Below are 23,974 nucleotides of genomic sequence, written 5' to 3'. Positions count from 1 at the left end.
AGTTGAAAAGCTGATCTACTAAAGTTTCTTAATTTTGCCTTTTTATATTTTTGTATTTCTGTAGAAAAGTGGTACCCAGCAGTCAATCTTCTAAAACTTTTGGGCATGTAAATAAGGTGTTTGACTTTCATGTGTTCTGAGTTGTTTTTCCATCTTCTATTTGCTGACATACACTATAGCTATATTTAATATAAATCAATGCATGGTGGAGCTGAGGGATTTTCTTCCAAGGGCTTGCAGGCTTTTCTCATTCAGCTAGTTTTTGTACTTTTCCAGTTTAAACATTCAGGTGTTTATGTAGGAGGGAAGAAATGGCTCCCTGTTTTCTATGGACTTTAAATTTCAGTAAATAGCCTTTGCAGAAGAAAACAGCACTAGGTTACTTAGAGATATTACTTCATGCTATTGCAGAGATTTGTTCAGTGTTTCATCAGTTGTAAAGGTACAGACTTCAAAATACACTCACAGACTTGCTACAATGCTTGTTCACTTACCCTCAGGCATTTAATTTTTCTCCTCTAAAATCTATTCTGCACCTCCCCCTATAAAAATTGAGGATATAATTTCATTCACAGAATTGCTCTGATTAATATATAATTCATATAGTATATATGTGTGTGCCTGTGTAGTTTTTTTATACACACAAGCATAATTCAAAGGGGCAGATAAAAGTAAAGCCATCACACACATCTGCCTATTGAAAACTCAGACCTGGCATCACATGTTAAGACTGCAAACTGAAAAAGCTATCTTGCCTGTCTTGCACTGTTCAGAACATAAAATAAATTTGGAAAAATATTAAGTGTACTAAAACTCTGCAATTTCTCCTCACTCACTGCTCTCCCAATACTGGTCCACTCTTATTCTTTCTAAAAGAAACTACAAAGGGAAAAAAAAAAAAAAAAAAAAAGAGGCTTAGTTTCTATTTCCAAAATTATTCTGATATTTCTGTTTTCAAGTGTTCAGTCATTGTCTCACTGAATCCAGCAAGGAGAATGAAGTAACTGGAAACAGGTATTCACTTCAGCTTTGACCACTGCCATTTTTGTGCATTTCTTTTTATTATACCGTGATATATGGTAAACCTGGGGAGATGGATATAAAAACATTTAAATCCCCTGGAAATCTGAACTAACTAGACAATACAACTGTTCACCTGCTAAGCAGGCTACCTATGTAAGAACTCTATATTAAGAAGTCTACCTTAACTAAATCCAATGCACGAAACAGCTTGTAGAGAACTGATCTGACTTAAGAAAGTCTAATCTGATATGACTGAAGAAAGGATGATTAAAGGTGTGATAGGGGCAGCTTCTCTTCCCTGGAGCTTGAGCTAGCTGAAACTCCTATAAATAGTATTTTACTTGAGAACTTTCTTCAGAAGTTCAGGTTCTTTCAATTTCAATCCTGAGCCTCAGCACACACCAAGAACTTTTCTTTCATGTGGGAAAGTTGAAGCTGTAAAGAGGTAGGTATGAGACAGGGAAATGAGTTAATCAGATATCCCAGACATTTGTGTTTCCTGTAAGGACTGAACTTTTTGATTTTGAATTGCCTGAAGCAAAGTGAGTAATATATGAACTGAATATCTTGTCTCCAGAACTTTACATTTTGCTTTTCTAGATTTAATATGGCCACTTAACTCACAAACCATTGCTATCTTTCAAGGAATGCAAAGGCCCTTTAAGAAAAGCTCAGTACATATGCACTGACATCAGCTTCTGGAAATGAGTTATGAACAAAAAGCAGACTTTGAAGGAATGTGAATAAAGATTTTACTGTCAAACCACAAAGATTAATTGCACTGTAACCCTGAATGTTTGCTGAAGTGGTGATCTTTCAGGACAATACTTGAAGCTAACCTTTGTTTTAATGTAATCAGACTTCTAATACTTCACTTGCACACATCTCTGAACCTTTGATAGAAAACTTCGTCTATTACTAAAATCTTTATACAAGTCACTGGAGCAGACACAATTAATGAAATGGCCAGACATTTCATTAATGGTAGATTTGAAAGCTGTATGCTTAATACATAGTTATTCTTAAACTCCTTACACCAGGCTAGTAGTATTCTCAGAAAGCACAGGAATTACAGCAATTTGCAAAACAGTTAAAGAAGTTTTATAATTTCATATCAAAGAAACATTTATGTCTATGTGGAAAGTTCGTGTGAAGAAGTAGGCTGTTAAGAAAAGTGAACTTGTCCTTAAAGTAGCAGATTTCTGCTACACCAACTTTTACCCTTCTTTCTGGTTTGATTTTTAAAATTTTTGGTATTTCACATTTAAGATGCCACACCCTGATCATTACCATCTTTTTGTATTTTTAATCATCATCCACATACAGTTTGCACAAAGAAGTCTGTGTTTTTCTACTTAGCAGTCAAATCCTAAGTAAGCAATATTATTTTTTATTTTGCTCTCAGATCCAGCTGTACACAAATATATTATGATCCATTTAACAGTGCCAAAATACATAGGAAAAACCTTCATCTGCACTTCCCAAAGTTTCTGCTTTCACCAGCTGAAGAGCCAGAATTATTTTATTTTTTATTTCAAGTTTAGCCTTCTCTTTCAAACCATCATTGTATCATTACATAGCAGGTCTGAGAAGGGGCTGAATTAATTCCATTACATCTAATGGAACTTCTGCAAGGAAATGTGACTGGATGTGCTTATTTTAAAGTTACTATGATGTTCCTTTTGTAAGATTGCAAGTATATAAGATTGCTCTGACCAACTAGATAGATATATATTTCTAATTTTACAGTCTTTTCATTAGTACTCCAATTAGACTGTGTAGCCACATGCTGTGTATGACAATATCTGAAACACCTTTAGTAGTATGCGTCTGTGCTAAGCTCTTACTGTTCCTATGCAATATCATCTTGATCTGGCTGCTAATTTTGGAGGCCTCCCTTTTATAATGGATTCTGAAAGCATGTAGATGCTTGGGAAAGTGATATGTATATTGGGAATAACGTATTTTTGTTTTACTTCCAGGGCTTTTATGTTGATTGAAGTATGTGAGTAATTTGGTCTTTCATCTTACATTTGATCAATAATTTATTATTCACTATTTGCTTTTCTGATAAGTGAATCATAAATGGGATAGTTCAAGTACTATAGGAAATCCAGAGAAATTGTGACTGCTGCTCGCTGTACTTAGAGAAATAGAAAACCAAAAGCAATATATGTATCTATTACATGGTGCAAGAGCAAAACTGACAACTTTATGGAATTTCATCTAGTTTCCTTGATCAGCTTCTAAAGACAAAATTGTTTTGACAGAGAGATGTAACATCCTTTACATTGCTAGCTAGACACATACACCAAAGTGAACCTATTTACATATGGTGGAGACTGCTCTTTCTCAAACTCAGGCTATGCAAATAAGCAAGTCTCTACAATCAAAGAGTTAAGTGTTACCACATTTTGTCTTGACAAGAAGAGATGCTAAAATAAGGGGTTTTTTTAAGCAAGAGAATAATCATAGCTCAGAAACACTCAAGAAGATGCAGAATGTGACAGGTTTAACTAGTAAACCTCTTAAACTAACTCATTTTAAAGAAAGGGAAGTTGACTATACCTTAGGAAGCCCCATCTTCAAAAAGCAACAAATACTACCAAACAGGGGAAAAAAAAAAATGAAGTGCCAAGAGTTACATTAGCTAGTTTGTGTTACTCTGCATTTATTTATGTTTTATTTGCAAGCCTATGACAGGGCCAATCTGATCTCAGCTGCACCTCACCACTCACTTTCCTCACCCTTCTGTAAACCAGAGGATTAAGTCTACAACTGGTAAACTACTGGTTTAATTTAATGTTGAAAGCACTGTTCAGACAACACAACTACTGTCAGCTGGGCTCTCCTGAAGCCCTTCTCCTATTGGACTCCTCCAGATTCCCAAAAATCAGTATTCACATCCTTCTGGATCATTTCCTTAATGCATTCCCCTGTTGAAAGCCTTCCTTGCCACGAATCTGTAGACCAAGGCCAAAACAATTTCAGTCTATGTTTTCTCATGGGAAGTCACCCTCACTGATAAACACAACATTTAAAATACAACCCAATTTTATTTATATATATCAGCTTCCATGTGGCACTCATCAGTGCTAGTACTTGCTCTGCCATTTATAATTCAATTGAAGAAAATACTGTGTGCTCTTTATGCGGATGAATGTATTCATAATAATCAAGTCACCTTAATTTATATTTGATAAAGAGCTTACTCTCTTAGTTTTTATAAAGATCCAAATAAGACCACAAATCCTACCAAATAATTTTAGTCTTCTTTATTGCACAGATTCTTTCCAAAACTTTCTTTCCTTCAGTTCTCCTGTTCTTGTTTCATTAAAAGTGCAATAAAACTTCTTTCACCTCATATGCATTTCCATCCATTCCTCCTATGTACAAGGAATATAGTGATTCCCCCCACACCCACATACCATACCCCACCATTGCAAACAGGCCATATCCTTCAGGTAACAAGCTGTGCAAGAGAACGCCAGGGTCCCTACACTGAACAATGCTGAATAATGTATATAATTCTAGACTAAAAAATGGACACAAAGGGACAATACTTCAAGTGAAATGAGAGGGACTTGTCATTATTATTACTATTAAATAATAATATCCCTCTGTTGAAGCACAAAGGTGGGGAACAACAACAAATCTCACTATTTTCAAGCAGTCCAGGAAGTATGATAGAGACATGAACAGTACTACAATAGCTCACTTTAAGCTACTTTAAGTAAACAACATTTTAATTACTTGCAATTGTGGGGAAAAAAGTTTCATTCATATCCCACAAATGAGATTTAGTGGCAGCTTGCTAAAATATTCAGTTCCCATAGACAAGGGAAACAATTTTAGCAACCTTTTTATTGCAAGTGTCAAAGCCTGGTTATTGCATAACATGCTATTTAACCTTGCTGAAGTCTCCACATGGCAAACTGTAAGATCTTAAAAAGGCACAAAAATAAAATGTTACTGAAGGCATTAATGAACTCTAGCAGCAAAATAACTGCATTTAATGATAAATTTGCAGAATCTCCTTTTAGCCCATCAAAATAATTTCTTATTCATAATCAAAACAAAATCAAGTCACTTTGAAGTCTGGCATTTAGAGTATACTAACAAGTTATGTAGCGAACTAGTAAACAAATAGTCCCATAAACTAAAGAATCATTTTTTTAACTGCTGGCTTTCTTAAGCTTCCTCACAGAGTATTATACATTTACTTGGAGTCCATTTACTCACACCTCCCACATGCCTTTTTTTTTTTTTTTTTTTAAGTAGGAAAGCTATTCTGTTGCAAATTGTTATATTAGGAAACTTTCTGATTTTCTCACTTAAAGAGAAAAAAACACCAAGAATAAACCACCAAAAAACCATCTGCCTCCAAGCCAGAACATTAGGTTATGAACTGTTAAGTATAATTACAAGTCAGTCATAATACCTACAGTTTGAGAGTAGTAGGTTTTAATTTGTAAATGCTGAAGTTTGAAAAAACCAATCTGGATTCTAAAAGTCTGTCCTGTTACTGACTGCCACACCACAGATAAATATGAGCTAAAGATAAATGCTGGAAGCATTAATAATTAGATCCAAATAATATTTGCTATTCTGGGATCTTGGAAAACGGGTATGTTAATCTATACATGGCGGTAGAGATAATTTCAAGTTCTATACCTTTTCCACTCTTTTCTAGTTCCCAAAATAGCAGACATATTACACGCAAAACTTCTACGTTGCATGAAGCGGCACACAAAGCTTCTTTAAAAGACATTCAAATTCGCAAAGCTAAGTACAAAGATGAAAACCAGAATTGGTAAGTAAGCCTTCAAGCTTCAGGGTGGCTTATAAAATCACAGTGACTGACTGACCTCTGTAAACAGCTTTGCTTAAGAGTGCTGGCAGGACACAAGACTGAACATATATCCTTGCCATCTTACTCATTGCCTTCTCTTTATGCGGTTCCTCAACTCATTTAGGACCTATCCTTGAGAGCAAATAATGAAACTCTCTTCATACTTTCCCCACAGCACAACATCAACTCCTTCCTATGTTGATCCATCCTGTGCCGTTAATAAGGGAAGAGGTATCTGTGATGAGACAGATAATGAACGATGAGTCAGTGCTCACACAAAATGTCAACTTAAGTCAACTTAATTATATCCACATAGACAGAGCTATTGCACAGACTGCTGGTGCTTCCATCTGACTGAGCAGTCGTAACTTCCTGTCATCCTTCATTTTGACCAAAAATAGAAAGGCATGAGGCAAACAAAGCAAAATCCACTAATAACCAACAGGAAGATTATTTTACTTTGAATTCAAATTCACCTTCAAGATGTCTTCTAGCAGAAGACACCAGTTCCCTCTTTTCCCAACAAGCACATGGCTTCCTGCTCCGTACCTTGTTCCCATTCTGGTTCTGCCTGACTACACCCACATCAGACGGCTGATCAGTGGGTCAGAGCATGAATTCAGGCACTGTCCCACATACCATTTAATTATTAGCATCTTCTGGTTTGGTTTGGGCCCCTGTCCAGGCATGCTTTAGGACACCATGTAGGCCAAGGACGGTTAGACTAGATGATCTTCAAGGTCCCTTCCAACCTAGATGATTCTGTGACTCTTCCCAGTATGCAGCATGGGCAAGACTGTTCTTTTGCAGGGAAGGAGTTTAGTGGGGCTGAAGAGGAGGGGGATGGATCAGTTAGTCTCTCATCCTAAGGAAGTTGGGGTGTGCCTGGGTGTAGAAGCAAAGCACCATCAATTCTAATACTTAAGAACTCCCAACCCTTCACTGCTGTGCTACGTGGCTCAGCTCTTGCACTAGTACTCCCCGACTCCTGACCCCTTCATCCATCTCATTAAGATCCCTCTTCCAATCTGTCTTCCCAAGTATGGTTTCATCATGGTTCATCCCTTGCGCTGCAAAGACCGATAGCTTTTTCCTCCCCAGTGTGAAGCAGAGGTTGGGTGGTGGTACAGAAACTCTTTCAGAAAGCTATGAATGTTCTGTGTGTGTGCAGGTTCTAAAGCAAATAATAAAAAAATAAAAACAGTGAAGCACACAGCAGTGTGTAGCTGTAGCTAGGAAACAGCCAAGCTCCCTAGTGATCCTGTGAAAGACTGGCTCCTTCTTCCTTCATTGCAACCTTGGGCAGGGCCATGCACAAGCACTGTGAAAAGGGAGTGTGGGAAACAGCATGTGTGCAGAGGTCAGACAAAATCCTCAGCTATATCAACTGAAGAGTAGATTCACCCCCAGAGAGATGAAGTGATTTAATAGTAAACAGAGCACACATCCATGATGCAAAGACCATGGATTTAGCCACTGTAAATGTCAACTCTTTCCAAAGGTATGATTATGTCTAAATCTCTTAAAATATTGACAGAATCAGAAAATGCAACTTAATTCCTGAAGGATTAGTCAGTTTGGCTGAAACTTCAGCAAGGTATCAAATACAAGGAATTTCAGCAATTATGAGAGAAAAAAACCTCCAAGCACTGCAATGTGGATATCTCAGTTATGAAATCACAGGGCTACCAGCTCCAGCTTTAATAAAAACAGCCTAAGCATGTTATACTCCAAATGGGAAAGTTTTCAAACACATCCACTCACAAGCTTACCAAAATTCACAAGTTTGCCAAGAAAGGTGGCATCTACTTATCTAGAATTTTCCTTTGAAATCAAACCAGTTTTGCTTTCTTCAGAAAGGTAAACAAGAGTAACTCTAACAACTAATTCATTGAACTGAGGGACCGAAATCTAACATGTGAAGAGATGATGCTGTTTCCCATTACATCATCTTTATTCCATAAATCCTTTTATGTGGATAAAGTAGTGCCTACTTTACAAAGTGATAGTTGGAAACTTTTACGAACAGGTGATGAGAATAATCGAGTACTAGCCAAATAGACCAACATGTACAATGAGTATTGGACGTATTACAAACTTCTAGAGAGGAAAACTTACTTTATCTAGCTGCACTGATGTAGAATATAAAGAGAAAAAATTCTGCTACGGAATAGAGTCATAGCTATTTTTGTAAAGAATGTCTTAAAGAAAATTTAAGATTTCAAAGCATAGTTCTAAGATTAAATGGAGAGAAAAACTAATCCTATTTATACAAATAAAGACCAAACACGCTTCCCCAAAAGCTGATCAAGCAATTACTGCCCAGGAAATGACCAGAAACATCAAACAGAAACATGCTTTATACTACTCACAATAAATAACATTTAAGGGTATGTCTGCTTGTCAGTTATTAAAAACTAAGTCACTTTCATGGGAGAAAGTTTTCTAAAACAGAAGCAAGTAAGAGTGTACAAAATATTAATGCAGAAAATGTCAAGTAATGCCTAATACATGACAAATGCTTAAAAACGAAAGAGAGGGCCCTGCTGTTCTTTGTGTTAAATAATTTCCGATTTTAAACTGTAAGATACAAATACAAAACAGCATGTGAAACTGGAACTTATATTTAAAGTAGAAAACTAAACAAGAATACAAGTTGACTAGCTTCAAACAATTTAGCCATTAAACAAACTGACATCAATTATTGAAGTTGGTGTTGCGGTTATTTATTTTCATCTCCTCATTCCACTTTGGGAAAATTAATCTCCTCATTGCTAATGCCAATGTAAAATTCAACTCTATATGATTATGAAAATAATTTTGTGAGGTGTTGAACTCGAGGCAGCTATTTGCAGGAATATCAGGATATTGTTCCTGATGCCTATCAGTATTATCTGTAAAGTAGTATCAGGAAATCTGCTGGATTGCTGCATTGACTGACTCATGCAATAGAAAATTTCAGACATTTTGAAAGACTTCATAGCTTTTAAGCATTACTGAGAAAAAATAAGTGCTACATAATTTTTTAAAGTATATAAATTAACAAGAGGAGCTGAAACTGTAGGCAATACCATTTAGAGGTTTCCAGTATAAAGTATAGCAAGATTGATGTAAAACTAAAGATTTTAGTGTTATTAATGTAAATCCCTCTACAGCACTTTATGATTTTCCTCCAAGTGAAGATCAGCTCTTCCTTTAAAATGGAGTTTGCTATTTTCTATGATGTTTTGTTCTTACAATTTTAAACATCTTAATAGTGTCAAGCTAATAAGACAGGAATTTAATATTACAAAAGTTCCTTTAGAAAAAAATATCTTATGCACAAGATAAAAGTTAGCATGTCATTCAGACATTTCACACTACTCGGAAGCACAGTTTAATATCCTGTATTTACATTACTAATGTAAACATAAATGCACACTAAATTGCTGCTTATATAAACTATATAATATCTACTCTTATTAACTCCTTCTTAAAATGATAATTAATTCTCAAGCATGTAAGAGAAGCTAATTAATCCTGACTTTTGCATAACATATTAGAAAGAGTACTTTGTTTTCAGAAAGTGTTTCTAACATTACGCACGTCAACTACAAGAGCTTTTAAGTGTTCAGTGTACCGTGCCTACAATGCTTTCCCACTTTACTACACCGATCAGCAGAGGTACTCCATTAGCTCTCTGTACCCAGCAATTACAACAAAAACTCTGGCCCACAAAAGGAGAAAAAAACCCCAAAAACCAACCAAAACCAGGGCTTCTCAATTTAATTGAAGTTTTACAGAGGCTCCTGCCTGTTCAGGGCCTTCTAGAAAAAAAATTTAATAATGAACTTTGATCTCAGCTGCATATTTACCAGTTAACAGGATGATTTGTACATGCAGTTGTGATGACCTTGTGCCTCGTAAGTCTAAAGCAGCTCAGTTTGTGCCAACAGTTCAGCTTAACTCATGCTATTCAACTTTACTAGAACACACAAAGGAACTTAAATGGTATGTATGGCATGTAGCTTTCTCTAAACGCAAGTCTAATTTCTAGAAGAATTCACAAAGCAAAAATGTAAAGATACATTAATGCTTGAAGTGTCCTGATTCTTCTGTCCAAAAGAGCTGAAAAGTTTGTTGTTTACTTTACAATGGTAAATACTCTACCCCTTTTTCCTTTCTTCAGTCCAGCTTGTTGCCTCCTATCTACTTAAATGTCTCAGACTGCAAAACTGCATGTAAGCAGAATGGTAAATTTATTATGTTTCTGCTTCCTGACTTATTTTATTCATCGGTGATCTAACTTCTGTAGCCTTGTATCATGCTTGCAGTATCAGAACCCAGTCCTCAGTTGGCCCCTAGAGCATTAAATGTTAATCAGCAACACTACTTACCACATTGAAATCTAAGTTTTTTTCAACCCACTCCTTGGCTTCCTTGAATTCCTCTTTCATTTCCATGATGTATAGTGTATCAAGGGCATCCACTATTGTTGCTCCTTGAATGTTACCTGAAATACATGAAGAGCCAGTGATTTACTTTCCAACAGAAGGCTTTTCAAGTAGATCTAATTAATTTAAATTAATTCTAATTTTAAAATCCAATTTCAATTAATCCAATTAAAAATTGGGCTTATAAGCATTCAAGTGGGCAACTAATAATTCACAGCCTTACCTTTGATTTCCATGCCACCACACAACATTGCAATATTTAAGTATTTCTTTCACTAATGAGGTTTTGAAGAGCAGTTCTGATGTACTGCATTTTCAGCCATGATTTTGCATTTTTAAATACTGATGGACCACTTCACTGTAAAATTTAATGCATATCTCAATAGATTGACAATTTACTGTTTCTCCCAGTTCGGAGTGAAAAAGTTCAGTTGCTTTTTTGCTTTTATACTCAATAATTTACATAAAGCTTTAAGACGCTTATAAGTACTGATCACATTTCAGTTAAGAAAGCCCTTTAAGATGTACCCTCTCTGAAAAACAATTTTTCTGATACTGTGCATCACCATGTAACCTGCACAAGATAGCATTGGGGGAGCAGAGACAAACTTGCACACATGTGAATTTCTCAGCTCAGGAGACCCATCTTCAAAGTAAGTTCTGGTTGTCTGCAAAAGTGCCATCCTTCTACCTCTGTTATGGAGATGGATAAAAGTTAGCTTTCACCTAACATTGCAAGATGAAATGTTATCAGTATGTTCACTTTGGCATGAATTAAGTGTATATGATACTGTAGTGAAAAGCTAACGTGGAGGGTGGGGGAAAAAATAAAGCCACTCAAATGATGTTCCCATGCTTCCTTCAAATTTACAATGACCATTTTTGTCTAGGAGGAGTTTCAGTTTCTATTTACTGAATAGTGTCAAAAATTCCATTTTGGTCACTTTACTCAATTTTATATTTATGAACTTGGCTCCAGCAACCTTGATTATGAATGGAAACTACTGTTGAGATATACTTTAGAGAAGACCCTAGATACGGAAGTAAACGTTTAAAATTGCAAAATAATTTAGGTTGCAAGGAACAGAGGAAGTCATTAGGTCCAATGCCTCTCTCCCCCAGCAGGGCTAATGACTCAGGTGGATAGCTGACTACTTATTCAGGAATTGATTGCACTGGGTGAATAAAAAGACAGTAGCTATAACTAACTTGATTATCACTAACTTGACAAGATTATCACCTTGCCTCTAAAATACCTGATGAAAAAGTAAACTTAGTTTTGTAGGCTTATCAAGTATCAGAATTTAATTATTCATTTTTAAGTAAGAAATCCACTATTTTCAGTCAACTGTTGTGTTTACTACCATCAAGGTTTTCTGCTTCCTCGTGAAATGGAGAAGGATTGAAGACCTCCATATAGCAGGAATTGACTTCACTTTCTTAATTTAAGCTTCCAGGTAGAAAATATTTTTCCATTCGTATCATCTTAAACAAAATAATACTTGAGATTATTATAACAGTTACTCGGTACATTTAACAGAACCAGATGCTCTCTCTGTTTTAGAAGCTGCTAATTGCTTATACCATCGTTTTTGGAATGTCTCTTTCCTACTCTGAAGAAAGGTATATGTTTTCCCCCAGATATTCCACTAAGAAAACTGCAGCATACTTTGGTAAGAGGGAGGACATCATATCTTCCCAGAGCTTATTTGGAGCTTGGCTACCCTTCTCTCATATTAAAGGAAAAGCATACCCTTAAACTTGCCTAGGTAACTTGTATTTTTCCTGAGCTCATAAGAAGGTAACAGCTATTGTGAAAAACCGCTGGAGGACACGTGCTCAAGAACACTACTGCAAAGGCTCTGAAGATGCTTAGTAACTCCATACAACAAAAGCAGTTCCTGGTGAACTTTTACAACTGAGCACTACTTACGGAAAAATCATCTATAACCTGATTTGCTCGAGTGGATTGTGATAGGCTCACCATGCAATGCCATTCTTTGTGATAATCCTCTTGTAATACAGCTAACATCACCTCTAAACAGTTGAGCTTTCAATTTTAAGGATTAGTACTTGAGCTGCAACTCACTACTGAGTCAGAAGAAAAAGAGGAGAATTCAACCTTACTGAGAAATCACCCTTGGAGTCACCCATTTTCTATGATTTTTTTTTTTTTTTTTCCTCTGAATCTGGCCTATATGGACTGCTTAGAGCATAGACCTCTCCCTGAAGGCAGATAGAAGAAAATGGGAGAATCTCAAGTAGATCTTACTTTATTTGAAACAACTTTTGCTAGTATTCTGAACGCTCCAGAAAACAGAATAAAGCAAGTAATGTGATAATTAAATAGTCAAGTTTGTCTTGAACAGTTATACTTCAGAATTCTTGAGAAAAGATAAGAGAACACAATGCATTTCTCAAGTGCCAGTTTAGAGGCCAGAATTATGACTTGTGAACAATTGCAGTTTATGCTGTTAGCCAACAAGATAATCCAAATTTAAGAGTGTTAAGGAAATTGTGTAGCTGAACAGCTCATTTATAACCAGTCAGACAAACAAGAGGAGGGTGAAAAAAAAGAAGAAAAAGGAATGCAAAGAAGTTAAATGAATATTTCTTATTACAGAATAAGACTAAATATTTCACAAGCCTATACATGCTATGCTTCTCAAAGCACACCACATGAATTAATAAATACAGTTATCGTTCCTGTTAGTTCCTACACAATGTTCCCAAGGAATTACACAGCAGTCATGGTCTACAAGAGGCAAAGATTATTGCTAGGCAATTACAATACACACTCTGATACAGAACATTTGGACAGGATGACTGTTTTGTTATACACCTAAGCTACTGCTATAAATTTGATTAACAGTGAGCATTGGGTTACAAAAAGTGCCAGCAAAGTTGCAGTCACATGGTAGAGTTTCACAGTTGCTCTAGGCAGAATGAAGATATCACAAGTGATACATGGAGCAAATTCATACACTTCAAGTAATTACAGATACATTTTGCAGATAATACAAAATAATAGTATACTCAAGGTAGAGAAAATGGAATTGAATTTCATAAAACATAAGCTTGAAGTGAGTAATTTTGATGATAAAAGAGATAACCAATGTACAAGCCTACCAAAGTGAAACTTCATTAGTCTCTACCAAAACCTCCAGACTAAGTACTCAGATATGCTCCATTTTACTTCCTTTGTTAGACCTGCTTCTGTTTTTCTCTCTCTTCACTAACATCATCATTTACTCCATGTAAGTGATTAACAGAGAACACATAAAATAGCCTACAAGCTAGTTAACTGAAGAGAAAGCAAGAGAAAACAGTCAACATGAAACTTCAAGTGGACTACCTAGCAGCATCTGCAGAGCATCATTTCCAGTTTAACACTTGAAATCTTTAGGAATGATCTGGAAGAAAATAAAAAGAACCTACTGCAAACAAGATTTGTGGATGATTAAATAAGATGACTGATTATGCAGCATTTCAGAATAGTGTGATATAAAGCACACAGCAGTCTAGATCACCTCTGGGTAATGCACAGTGGTTCCATTTAAACAGCATGCTTTTTAATATCACAAATAAGAAAAGGAGATTGCATTAGAGAATGGTGTAGCGCCTCAGGGGCGGGCAGAAAGAGCAGAATAAAAAAGTGATCAGAGGATGAATAACTTCATATGAGTTTCCAGGGTGTCACTGCAGGGAGAACTGCTATGGATGACAAGCTTATTAGCACAGCTCAGTGACTGAGTTTATGCAGCCATATGGTTTAAGAACCACAACTGGCTTATGGCCAAACTAGAAGGTGGGCCAAAGAAGCTTTTATTTGTCTAGCCTGGGCTTTTAGACATGGCTTATATTTTGGCCAAATGAGTCTGAAATAGAATACAGCCAGGATGCCAGAATCAATGCATGTTGGCACACTTAATAGTTTGTTTACAGGTTTCCTCCCATACCTTGTATACCAAGTTTGGGGTTTGGTTCTCCAGAACATTCACATTCCTCACCATCAAATATATTTGTAGAGATATATATGTATATATACATATATATGTGTATATATACATATATACACACACACATATATGTGAAACAGATGAAGATTTGTGATCTGCAAGCATATTATAGAGAACATTACATAGAGAAAAGTTTCAGACATGTGTCCTAATGCACTGTCTATAACAGGATGGAAGCCAGGCCTCTTACTCTTCTCAAATTCAACTGCTTTTCTTTTTCTGACTGTGTCATATTCTGAATTGAAGGAAACTGTGGCAAAGCATATGACAAAAATGGAAGATAAGGAAATATGAAGTGGCCTCAGGTCATGCTATACATCAGCCCCCTCACCTATAATAGTTCACCATTCAACAAGCAAGAATAAGAAATACTTGTTTATGATTCATGGCTGTAGAAGATGAGTAGAATGTTGTTTTTTCTTCCAGAAACACTGTTACATTTTGTGTTTCTGATATGAGGTATGAAAATTAATACAGGATATTTATATCTGTAACTTTTTTAATGTGATGGAAATTCAGCACATACAAATAATAATGGATATCCCTTCAAATAAAATTAAAATGTTTGAAAAGTTTCCTCTAGTATTGTCAGAAGAACTGCTCTTTAGGGCTACTTTGTACTACTGTGGAAAAGAAAAAGAAAATTTCATACATAGCTGTATTTGAATTGCACTCAACCTCACCCTGATCTTCTTAGACTCTTAATTGTTTTCAGCCAGTGAGACAAACTTGTTTTGTCACCTTCCATTGTAAGTCGAAGAAGCTCCTCCAATTTGTCATTTCAGACTCAGAATTCCAGCCAAGAATATATAAATACAAACTGTCCCGATTTTTTCTTAATCTGGCCATTAAGAACAGTTCAGATATTCATAACATGGGGAGTAAGACCAGATACTTTGTAACATTAAACATGCAAATTTAAAAAAAAAAAATCAATCAGGCATCCATTTTTTTTCAGCTCTGTATGCATATACATTGTACATTAACAATATGCTATTCTCAACATATTCAAGAATACATATAGGTTTGACAAAATTAATGGTTTTATTAGAGCTGTAGTTTCTTAGAGCATTGTTTCAAAGCTGACTCAGATTTTAAAACAGTGTTTTCCTTTATTTAAAGTTCACTGAAAAGGTTCCTACCCAATATCATTAGCAATTTAAAGTGTCAAGAGTGATTAATTATTAAAGTGTGCTATGCCAAAACATGAAACTCTTACTCAAGTACTGGCAAACCCCCAGCAATGCTAACATTTTAAATTTCAGTCACTATTACCAGCTGGTAGGAGTGGGAAATGTAACAATACTTTCAATTATTACATTATCTAGCTTTTCATATGTGTGACATGAAACAATGCTGTGATATTTCTAGAACACTCTTCCAATATCTATCATTTTGTATGTCTGTGCATTTTAGAGCCAGCTCTGGTGTCTTTTTAACAGAGCTCAATGAGCTTTTCCTCCACCGCTCGTCTCTTTCCTTTCCATGGAAGCCTTCGTCATCCACCACTCCTCTAGCATCCATGCAGCTCAGCTACATGTTTTTTATGAACCACCTTCTTTTGGTTGTTTGAACATGCCGTCTACTGATTTGATATTTCCACCTCTTACAAAGGGTATTGTTCCCCACAAGGAACAATAAATCCTTGTTCATCCTATCTGTGCCACTTTTTATGGGCCTCCATATATTATCATCTGTCAGGGAATCCTCCTGGGTTCATGGAACTATTTGCAGTTTGCCTTTGTCATAGCTATCTAAAGTAACTTGTGAGCGCTTCCAAACTGGTCACTTGATTTTCCAGTGCTGTGATAAGTAATTTGGGAGCATGGCCTCAGCAGCAAGGGATGCCTGCAAGATGCCAGAAATAGCTGCTTTTTGGAAATCTAAAAACACAAACTTGTCTTCATACCAGCCAACTTCTTTGAAAGAACAGCAGTTGTGCAGCGTGACCTCCTCTCACAAATGCCGTGTTGAGTCATTCATTCACATACGTGCTATTGTATTTAGACGAGTTTCTATTAATTTAGTTGGGAAAGATGTCAGGCTTACTTCCAAAATCAAGACCACATACTGAAATCCAAAATTCCAAGGGATCCAGCAGCAACATTGAAGAGAAACAAGATGGGGGGGTAGGCGGGGGTGGGGGGGGAAAGATGTTCAAGTTTTTCAATTTAAATTAACGTATTGTTTAAATACGTGTACAATTAATTTTCTAGGGCTATATTAATAAACTTATAGTTTAAAGATACACAATGATGTACACTGCAAGACAGTTTTAAATATGATTTTTGGCTGACTTTAAAAATTTTCATACACTTCAATACTCCATACAAGAAACTACAAAAATCAGTTCAAAGTGGGAGGAACAGGATCTTGCTAAATTATAGTACTTTACCTTTGCAGATTATATTTATTAAATGTGTCCCTTTCCCTCTCCAGAAAAGGTCCTTTTTCACTTGCAGAGACTATTTATACTATGCCCACAAGTTACAATATTATTAAACTGGCAATACTGCACATGAAATACAGTTACAGATAATTTAAAAAGCCCTTTAGTAACACTCACTTAAGTGCAGAAAACACTTCTAGAAAGAGCTCTCCGCAAGTGCAGCAATGCTCATTAATTTTAAAATCAGTACAGAAAGCTTGGAGAGGAATAGCTCCTGGGTTGCGGGGCTGGTGGTGAGGTGCTGTGAAAAAAATTGGCAAAATTGTGATTTTGCTGCTTCCACACTAGGACGGTAGATGGATAAAGCTCTATTTTAACAAACATTGTAAACAGTAATCTGAAAGTTTAAAATATTAAAAATTAACAGCACTTACTCAGGGCCTACCTTCTACCAAGTATGGGTAGAGAACAATTAGTACTCACAGCAGAAGTCATACCAGCAGAGGAGACATGCCTTGTTTTGCTGATGCACAGATATGGTGCAAACAGATGTTCAGCTATTCCAATTTACTTGATTAGTCTAGAAATAGTGGTAGACTTCACGGAATTAAACTAATAGGAATGCTACAGAGACAACAACTGATGACTTTTCACTTCTGCCTTTTCAAATAGTTGTTATTGTAACTGAATTTTTTTGTAGTTGGAGTAAACTACAAAAAACCCTCAAAAATGTTAGTTACTTGCCAAGACAACATGGTAAAAGCTAAAGTGGCAAATAAAAAGGAAATCAAAACATTACACGGATGTGTTGAAAAGACTTTACAATGGTCAGAGGCAAGTATGTGGCTTTGGCTTGAAACAGAAATATTTCTAAAAGTTAATTATTTTTAGTGTGCACATGTGAGAGGAAGCAACTTCTGCTCATAACACAAATATGTCTACAGTCTACCAGTTCAAAGACTCCCTCAACTTATTAAATATACCCTCCACACACTGATCACAGAATACCAACAAGATCAAGGCAGGTTCTTGTCTTCAAAAGTTGGTTTCATGGCCTGGGTTTAGCACAAATAAAATGTCATTTCAAATTCTGGCAAGAAGTCCTCAGCTACAGAAGAGTTCTACTACTCTTAATTTGTATGACGTGCTAAAGCAGGATGCTTTTCCTTCCCCCGAGGTCAGAACCACCAGTTGTCACTATCCTTTCTCCCATCATCATCCCACCAATCATATTCCTCTTCCCCTAGCCTAACAACAGTGTCAGTATAGTTGCCAAATTCATGATGATATTGCCTAACAGTCACATCTAAATTACACTTCTTAAAAGCCCATCTTATTTTTGTGTTTCAGAGAAACACATCATGACAGTTATGTCTTGCCTTCAAGATGGAACAGTCATTATAATCTATCTACAAAATGCCTTATCATGCTAGCAAGGACACATGTGTTTATACTTTCAAAATTAAGCTTAGAAGCAGTATCATTTGAAAACAGCCTTCCCCTGTGTCAGGAGAGCTATACTGTCTGTAACCTATACAACATTAAGCACCAGTGAGCTACAGCACTGGAACCTGCTGTTCCCCACAGTGAGGTACTTAAAGTCTCCATCCCATAACAGACACAGCCCCAATATATGCAAGGTACCATAACTGCACCAATTAATTCACAGGAGGGGAAGTGTTCAGAATGAAACAGCTGGCTAATGAAATATGCTATATCTTATTCTATTAAGACAATGAGAAACTTGTATTTTTTAAAAATTGAGACCTGGAAGCAAGAAGAAAATATGATCATAGCAAATTGGAGATAGTTACGATGGATGACAGTGAACTGAAGGTCTTACTTGATTTCTGAAGGTCACTGTGAGGAGATTCGCAGGACACAGAGCTGGAGGTAACTAATTCATTTCAGAATTACCTTAAAAGTAGTCGACCATTTGCAATCCATTTTTTTAAAGAAAATAAACACCAGAAACAAAGATAAGGAAACTCGTTTGTCCTTTCAGGAGGAAGAAGTTTCAACTATTTGACCAAATAAAAAAGAAAAAAAGAAAAACCAGAGATCATCCTTTTATTGCTTTATGAAAAAGAAGGCATCTGTTGAATTCAAACACGAAGGTACCTATTAGATCTAATGATCTGAGAACACTATTACAGAAACAAGGCTTTGTTTCTGAAAAACAAAAGGAGATTATGGATTCAGGAAAGGGTAGCTTATGAGATAGAACTGCTTGGAGATATGCTGCTCTTTAGTATTCTGTAAAGCAATTCACCAGAAAGAGACCTAATGCTTATTTTGATTTGCCACCAAGATCAGTAAGAGTGAAGATGTTTCTAAGGAAATCTCCTCAGCAATAAGATCTTATACTACACAACCATGATGAGAAAGTGATCTGCATTTAGACTGACTCTGGCTCTTGCTCCTTTAAACGCAGTTTTATTTTCAAATTCAACACTTATCCTGTTTCACACTGTATAGTGCTTGCAGTGACTTATTCTTATGCAACATCCACAGAACTCCTGCTTAAGAATTTTACAAGTCGATACAGCTTTTTCTGCGAATCCTTTCAATATCTTTAAGAACGCAAACTTCGTATATTTTTATACCACTTCTGATTCCAAATGAAACTACATTAAGCATTTTAATTTTCAAGACATCATGTGACATTTTGTTGTCCTCCAAGAAAACAAAGAAAAAGGATTGCATTAAATAGCTCTTCAAACATGATATTAAATTGCACAACTATCAGTCATCTGAATGAAGATAATAAATTTTAGTTTTCAAGAAAACAGAAGCCCAACTTAACCCTGAGGTTTACTCAAATTACTTTGGTTTCCAGCACCCACTTCATGTTCAAAGTCCAATAACTAACTATATAATAATTACCAAGTAACGTTTTTGATGTTACCTTGGGTAGACAAGCAGTGCAGCAAGACCAATGTAGATGTTGTATTTTCAAAATTATTTTTGTAATCAAAACTGCTGTCTCTTAGCAACTTCCAAATATAGTTGAGGATTTGATAAGTGCTCTATTTAGGCTGTTTTAGGAAATGTTTCCACTTCAAACTATCTTTTCCAAACATTCAACAAAATAAGTTCCTGTTAAAATCAAAATAATGTATTGATTTTGTCTCAGCTACAGAAATTAGTTCATTTTTCAGCTTTCTGTTTAGAAAACAGAAGCAATTTGAATACAAAGATTGCTGTCAAACAGTTTAATTCTTCATTTTTCTGAAAAACTGAATGATGACATTTCATAGGGTTGCTTTCCTCACACTTGCTCAGAATGCCGTTGCTCTTCAGCAGCTATTTATCCAGCCTTATGTCCCACTTGGACATTGAAAAAGTCTTGCCTCATTACACTGCACTTCTGCAGTGTGCCTCTCCTTTTCAGTTCCTTAGAACTTTTCAGCCCTATATTTGTTCTATACTGATAACAACTTGGGCATTATTTATGCATATCCTGTGCAACATTTAGAGGTGCAAATAATGGGTATATTTATGAAAGGGAAAGCCTGATAAGGGAGCCTGACTGATATAGATGAACAAGTTGTTTTAAGGAATGGAAATAAATTTCTGAGAACTGTAGACAGCTTCAGGTACCTTCATGACTGTAGAGAGTATCTTTTGTTCCTTGTACAGGATTTATATTTTTCTCCCTTAGAGTTGTTGTTTCCTGCTTATTGAATGTGATGACAATGAGTTCCACTTCATAGGAAAAGTTTAAGGCAAGGCAGTATTTAAAACTACAACTTTGCATGCAGCAATGACACGCTTCATTTATTCTCATTCAAAAGGGAATCTATAAGTCATAGAAAGCATCACCTTCGTTTACTGTTACTTTTTATACATAACATAAGCAAGAAACACCACACTGCATGACAGAGGGTAGAAAGAACACATGTTTATCACCTATAAGCTTTTCAGCTGATTTACTGTTTTATGCTAACGTCACTAAGCACAAAAATACACTCTACTCACCAAATAAATTGCTTGAATGTCCTTGCTTAGATATGGGTTTCAGTTCATTTAATCCCCATGCGTAACGCTTATAATTATCCCAGGCATGTTTCATCATCTGTAGGGAAAGGAAAGCAGGATTATAATGTTGATTTAGCAAGAAGCCACAGCAAATACTGACTTGAGAATATTCTCAGTATTAAACACATTTAATTCAATGCTTAATTAAATTCATGTTGTATGCATTAGAACTATGAAATTCTCAATACAGAATAACAGTGGCACTGTTTTCTGGGTGGCAGTGGGATGGTTACTGTAAGAATTCCATGTTTGTCCCATCCACCTCTACCATTATCTGCATGCTTATGGTCAAGACACACTCAAAAATAATTATTTTTTAGGAAGGGAATTAATTGTGTTATGTATCAATTCAAACAAGATACTATTTCCCTTAAGCATACACCTCAAACTGAGGGAAGTAACATTTTTAAAGAAAATTTTTCTCCTAGAGCAGGAATTAAGGTCAAAGTTAACCTCACAGTAGTTTTCAGATTCTGGCAGAGACTTTCTTGCATAAAACTAGCTGGTTCAAACTCAGTACAGCTCATAACAGAAGAAAGAAGCTAAAGTAGGCAGGCAGAACAACTAGCAAAGGCTTATTCTATGATTATAAACGCTACTGCATGCTTCTGTAGCTACCTTCACATGTCATTTTGCACAAATAGCCGAAAACTTTTACAACTAAACATCACTACAAAAATGTGTTTTGTATAATGAGTTGCAACACAAATAAATACTGCTTTGGGAAACTGGCTCGGGGAACCCAGCACAGCAGCTCTGTGGTAAGAGGAAAGGACGTCCACGTCAGAAACCGGCGCAGCAGATTGACTCAAGGACACCTGACACTCTCTATCACCACGATCAGCCAGACCTAGCCCAAACTGTCCTTTTTGGGGGTGGTCCAGGTGCGTAGCCAGGAGCCCATCTGTCCCTCCTCAAACAAGCAGCGAGGACAATGCATACAGCTCTGCAGGCCTGGAGAAGAACCACTGCCACTCCAGCAGGTCCAACACCTCCCTCTACCAACTACCACCTTTAACATCTGCTCAGGAAGAGTCTTCTTTAAGGGCCACCACAAGCAGCCCGACTTTACTTAACAGAAGAAAAGATTTTGCCTCCGGGTTGTCCCTCCTCCCCTCTTCCACAAGGCAGAGCAGAGCTGGGAATGTCAGAGGTCATCTTCTAGACAAAAAGTGACAGTTTCAGACCTTTTCAAAGATATTGCTTCAGGCTGTCAGTTGACAACACTGATCTGCCCTTGCTTTCAGACCTCTTCTTGAGGCCATGTGTGTCAAGGATAATTCTGAAAATAACAGTTATAATCCTAAATTTAAAAGCAACAGCCTTGGGTCATGCTGATAACAGTAATCCTGCACTTTCTTCCTTGCTCTTTCCTTTGCTCAAATCACATAGAGAAATTATGTCAATTAAAAATCTTTATTAAGCCAGACTATAACAAATTACAACAGATTTTCTAGAGTGCTGCTACACTTGTGAGAATAAACATTTCTTTGCCATTTATGGAAACATAAATGCACATCTATTCTTCAGGAAAATTCAGGGATGTTAATTTACTCTAGAGCCCTTATAGGCCTGGCTTTGCAAATGCAAAAACTGGCATCTGCATTTAATACGTGAGCATTTTCAACCAGAAGGTTGTCAGATCTCAGCCTGGTGTCAGATCTCAGCTGAAAGGCAGTGAGTGTGAGGCTCTGTGGAAATGGTCTCAGGCCATGGATGGCACTGATGCCGGATGGCAGGAGTGATGTCCCTTCCTTGACTTCACTGCAAAATGGCTTAGGAGTTCTCCAAGGATGGGGCATTGTGTCCCAGTGCAGAACTGGTAATAGGCAGCCAAGTGGTAGACTTTATGTCTATGGGGCATTCCCAACCCCTGTCTATGGGGATAAAGACCATATGAAACTGATCATTTGGCCACAGCATGTTTCCAAATTTACCAGTTGAAGCTTTCTGGTAGTTTTGCATTATTATATAAGAAAGATTTTTTTCTGTCTTGCCATCATGTGCCAGACCTGCAAGCTCAGCTTTAGTTATCAATGTACAAATTCTCAAAGATTTTATCACGCTAAATCCTGCCCTGCACTGAACCTGATATTTTCTAAGCTTTGTCAACGCTTTTTTTCTCATAAAAATCACATCAGAATCTTTTCATTTGTTTAATCTTAACCTAGGAACAACACCACACAGATGGGCTTTTTAATTTTTTTTTGTAAAGTAAACTTGTAATTAAGTGGTCTGAATCAAATTGCCTAAAGGTGCAGTGTTATAACAAAATCAAAATTGCTCAACCCAGTACTGCCGTGGTCCTTCCCTTTTCCCCTCCTTTTTCTCCTAGCAGATCCCTGCTCTTTCTCTTGCATAAGAGATGCAGCACTCATCTAGCCCCCACACTAAGTCAGTTCAGGAAACAGAAATTTTTTCAAGTGAAATTTTTTTTTTTTTTGAGGATCTTTATTGTCCTGTTTCATTCCCCAAGTCAGATTGCCATGACTATCAGTTACCAAGCAGGAAAGACAGGAACAGCTCCAGACCCAGTTCAGTTCAAGCAAAACAGTCATAAAGTGCATGACCCGTATGTACTCAGTTGCCTTTAGTTTTTCCAACTGATTGATATTTTGATCATATTGCATTGTAAATACATGTATGAGTTCTTAACAGAAACCACTCTGATTACTCTATTGTTAGCCAACCCCTAGATAGTATGACAGGAAGCTAGCCCACACAGTAGACACTACCTTCTAATATTTATTATTGCATGTTAATGAACAATTGTTTTTGTCTTGTTTTGTTTTCCCAAAATGTCCTCCCAATTTGCTGAGTCTAACTACTCAGGCACATTTGTCTAATTGATTCTTAGGAAATTATAAGACATGAATCCAAAAAGCAAGCAGACAGACAAAACCAGTAATTTGAAAAACCCCCAAACTTTAAGAAATATTTCCATGGGAAAAAAACCACACCAGACTCTATGGAGCAAGAGAACTAACTAATCTTTTTTGGCTAATCAAAGCGTTAATTTAGAACTCTTCCAGAAAGTCTAGATTTTGATAAAAACACCAAGCTTAGTAAGTATGTTTCCTCCTAAGAAAATGCACCTTTAGAACACATTAGCTTTAGACATTTGGAGGTTTATGGACATAACATTGAAAGCATGAAAGCAAAATGCAACTCCAGAAGCACTCAGTGAGCCCTCTAGTGTTTCAAAAGGACATTATTC

At 36.4% G+C, this 23,974-nt stretch overlaps 1 protein-coding gene across 1 annotated transcript in view; it reads right to left on the bottom strand.

Annotated features, from left to right (window-relative positions):
• Positions 1-23,974, bottom strand: part of MAN1A1 (mannosidase alpha class 1A member 1) — a 152,165-nt gene that overhangs the window by 91,770 nt on the left and 36,421 nt on the right. Inside the window, exons 2-3 of the mRNA XM_074819238.1 lie at positions 20,698-20,794; positions 10,252-10,367 (exon numbers count right to left, since the gene is read on the bottom strand). Coding sequence (XP_074675339.1) covers positions 10,252-10,367; positions 20,698-20,794 — 213 coding nt within the window. The remainder of the gene's footprint in view (positions 1-10,251; positions 10,368-20,697; positions 20,795-23,974) is intronic.

Source organism: Strix aluco, chromosome 3 (assembly GCF_031877795.1).
Source record: "Strix aluco isolate bStrAlu1 chromosome 3, bStrAlu1.hap1, whole genome shotgun sequence".
Lineage (NCBI taxonomy): Eukaryota > Metazoa > Chordata > Aves > Strigiformes > Strigidae > Strix > Strix aluco.
The sequence above is the reverse complement of the archived record's forward strand: the minus strand, read 5'-3'. Positions and strand labels throughout refer to the sequence as shown.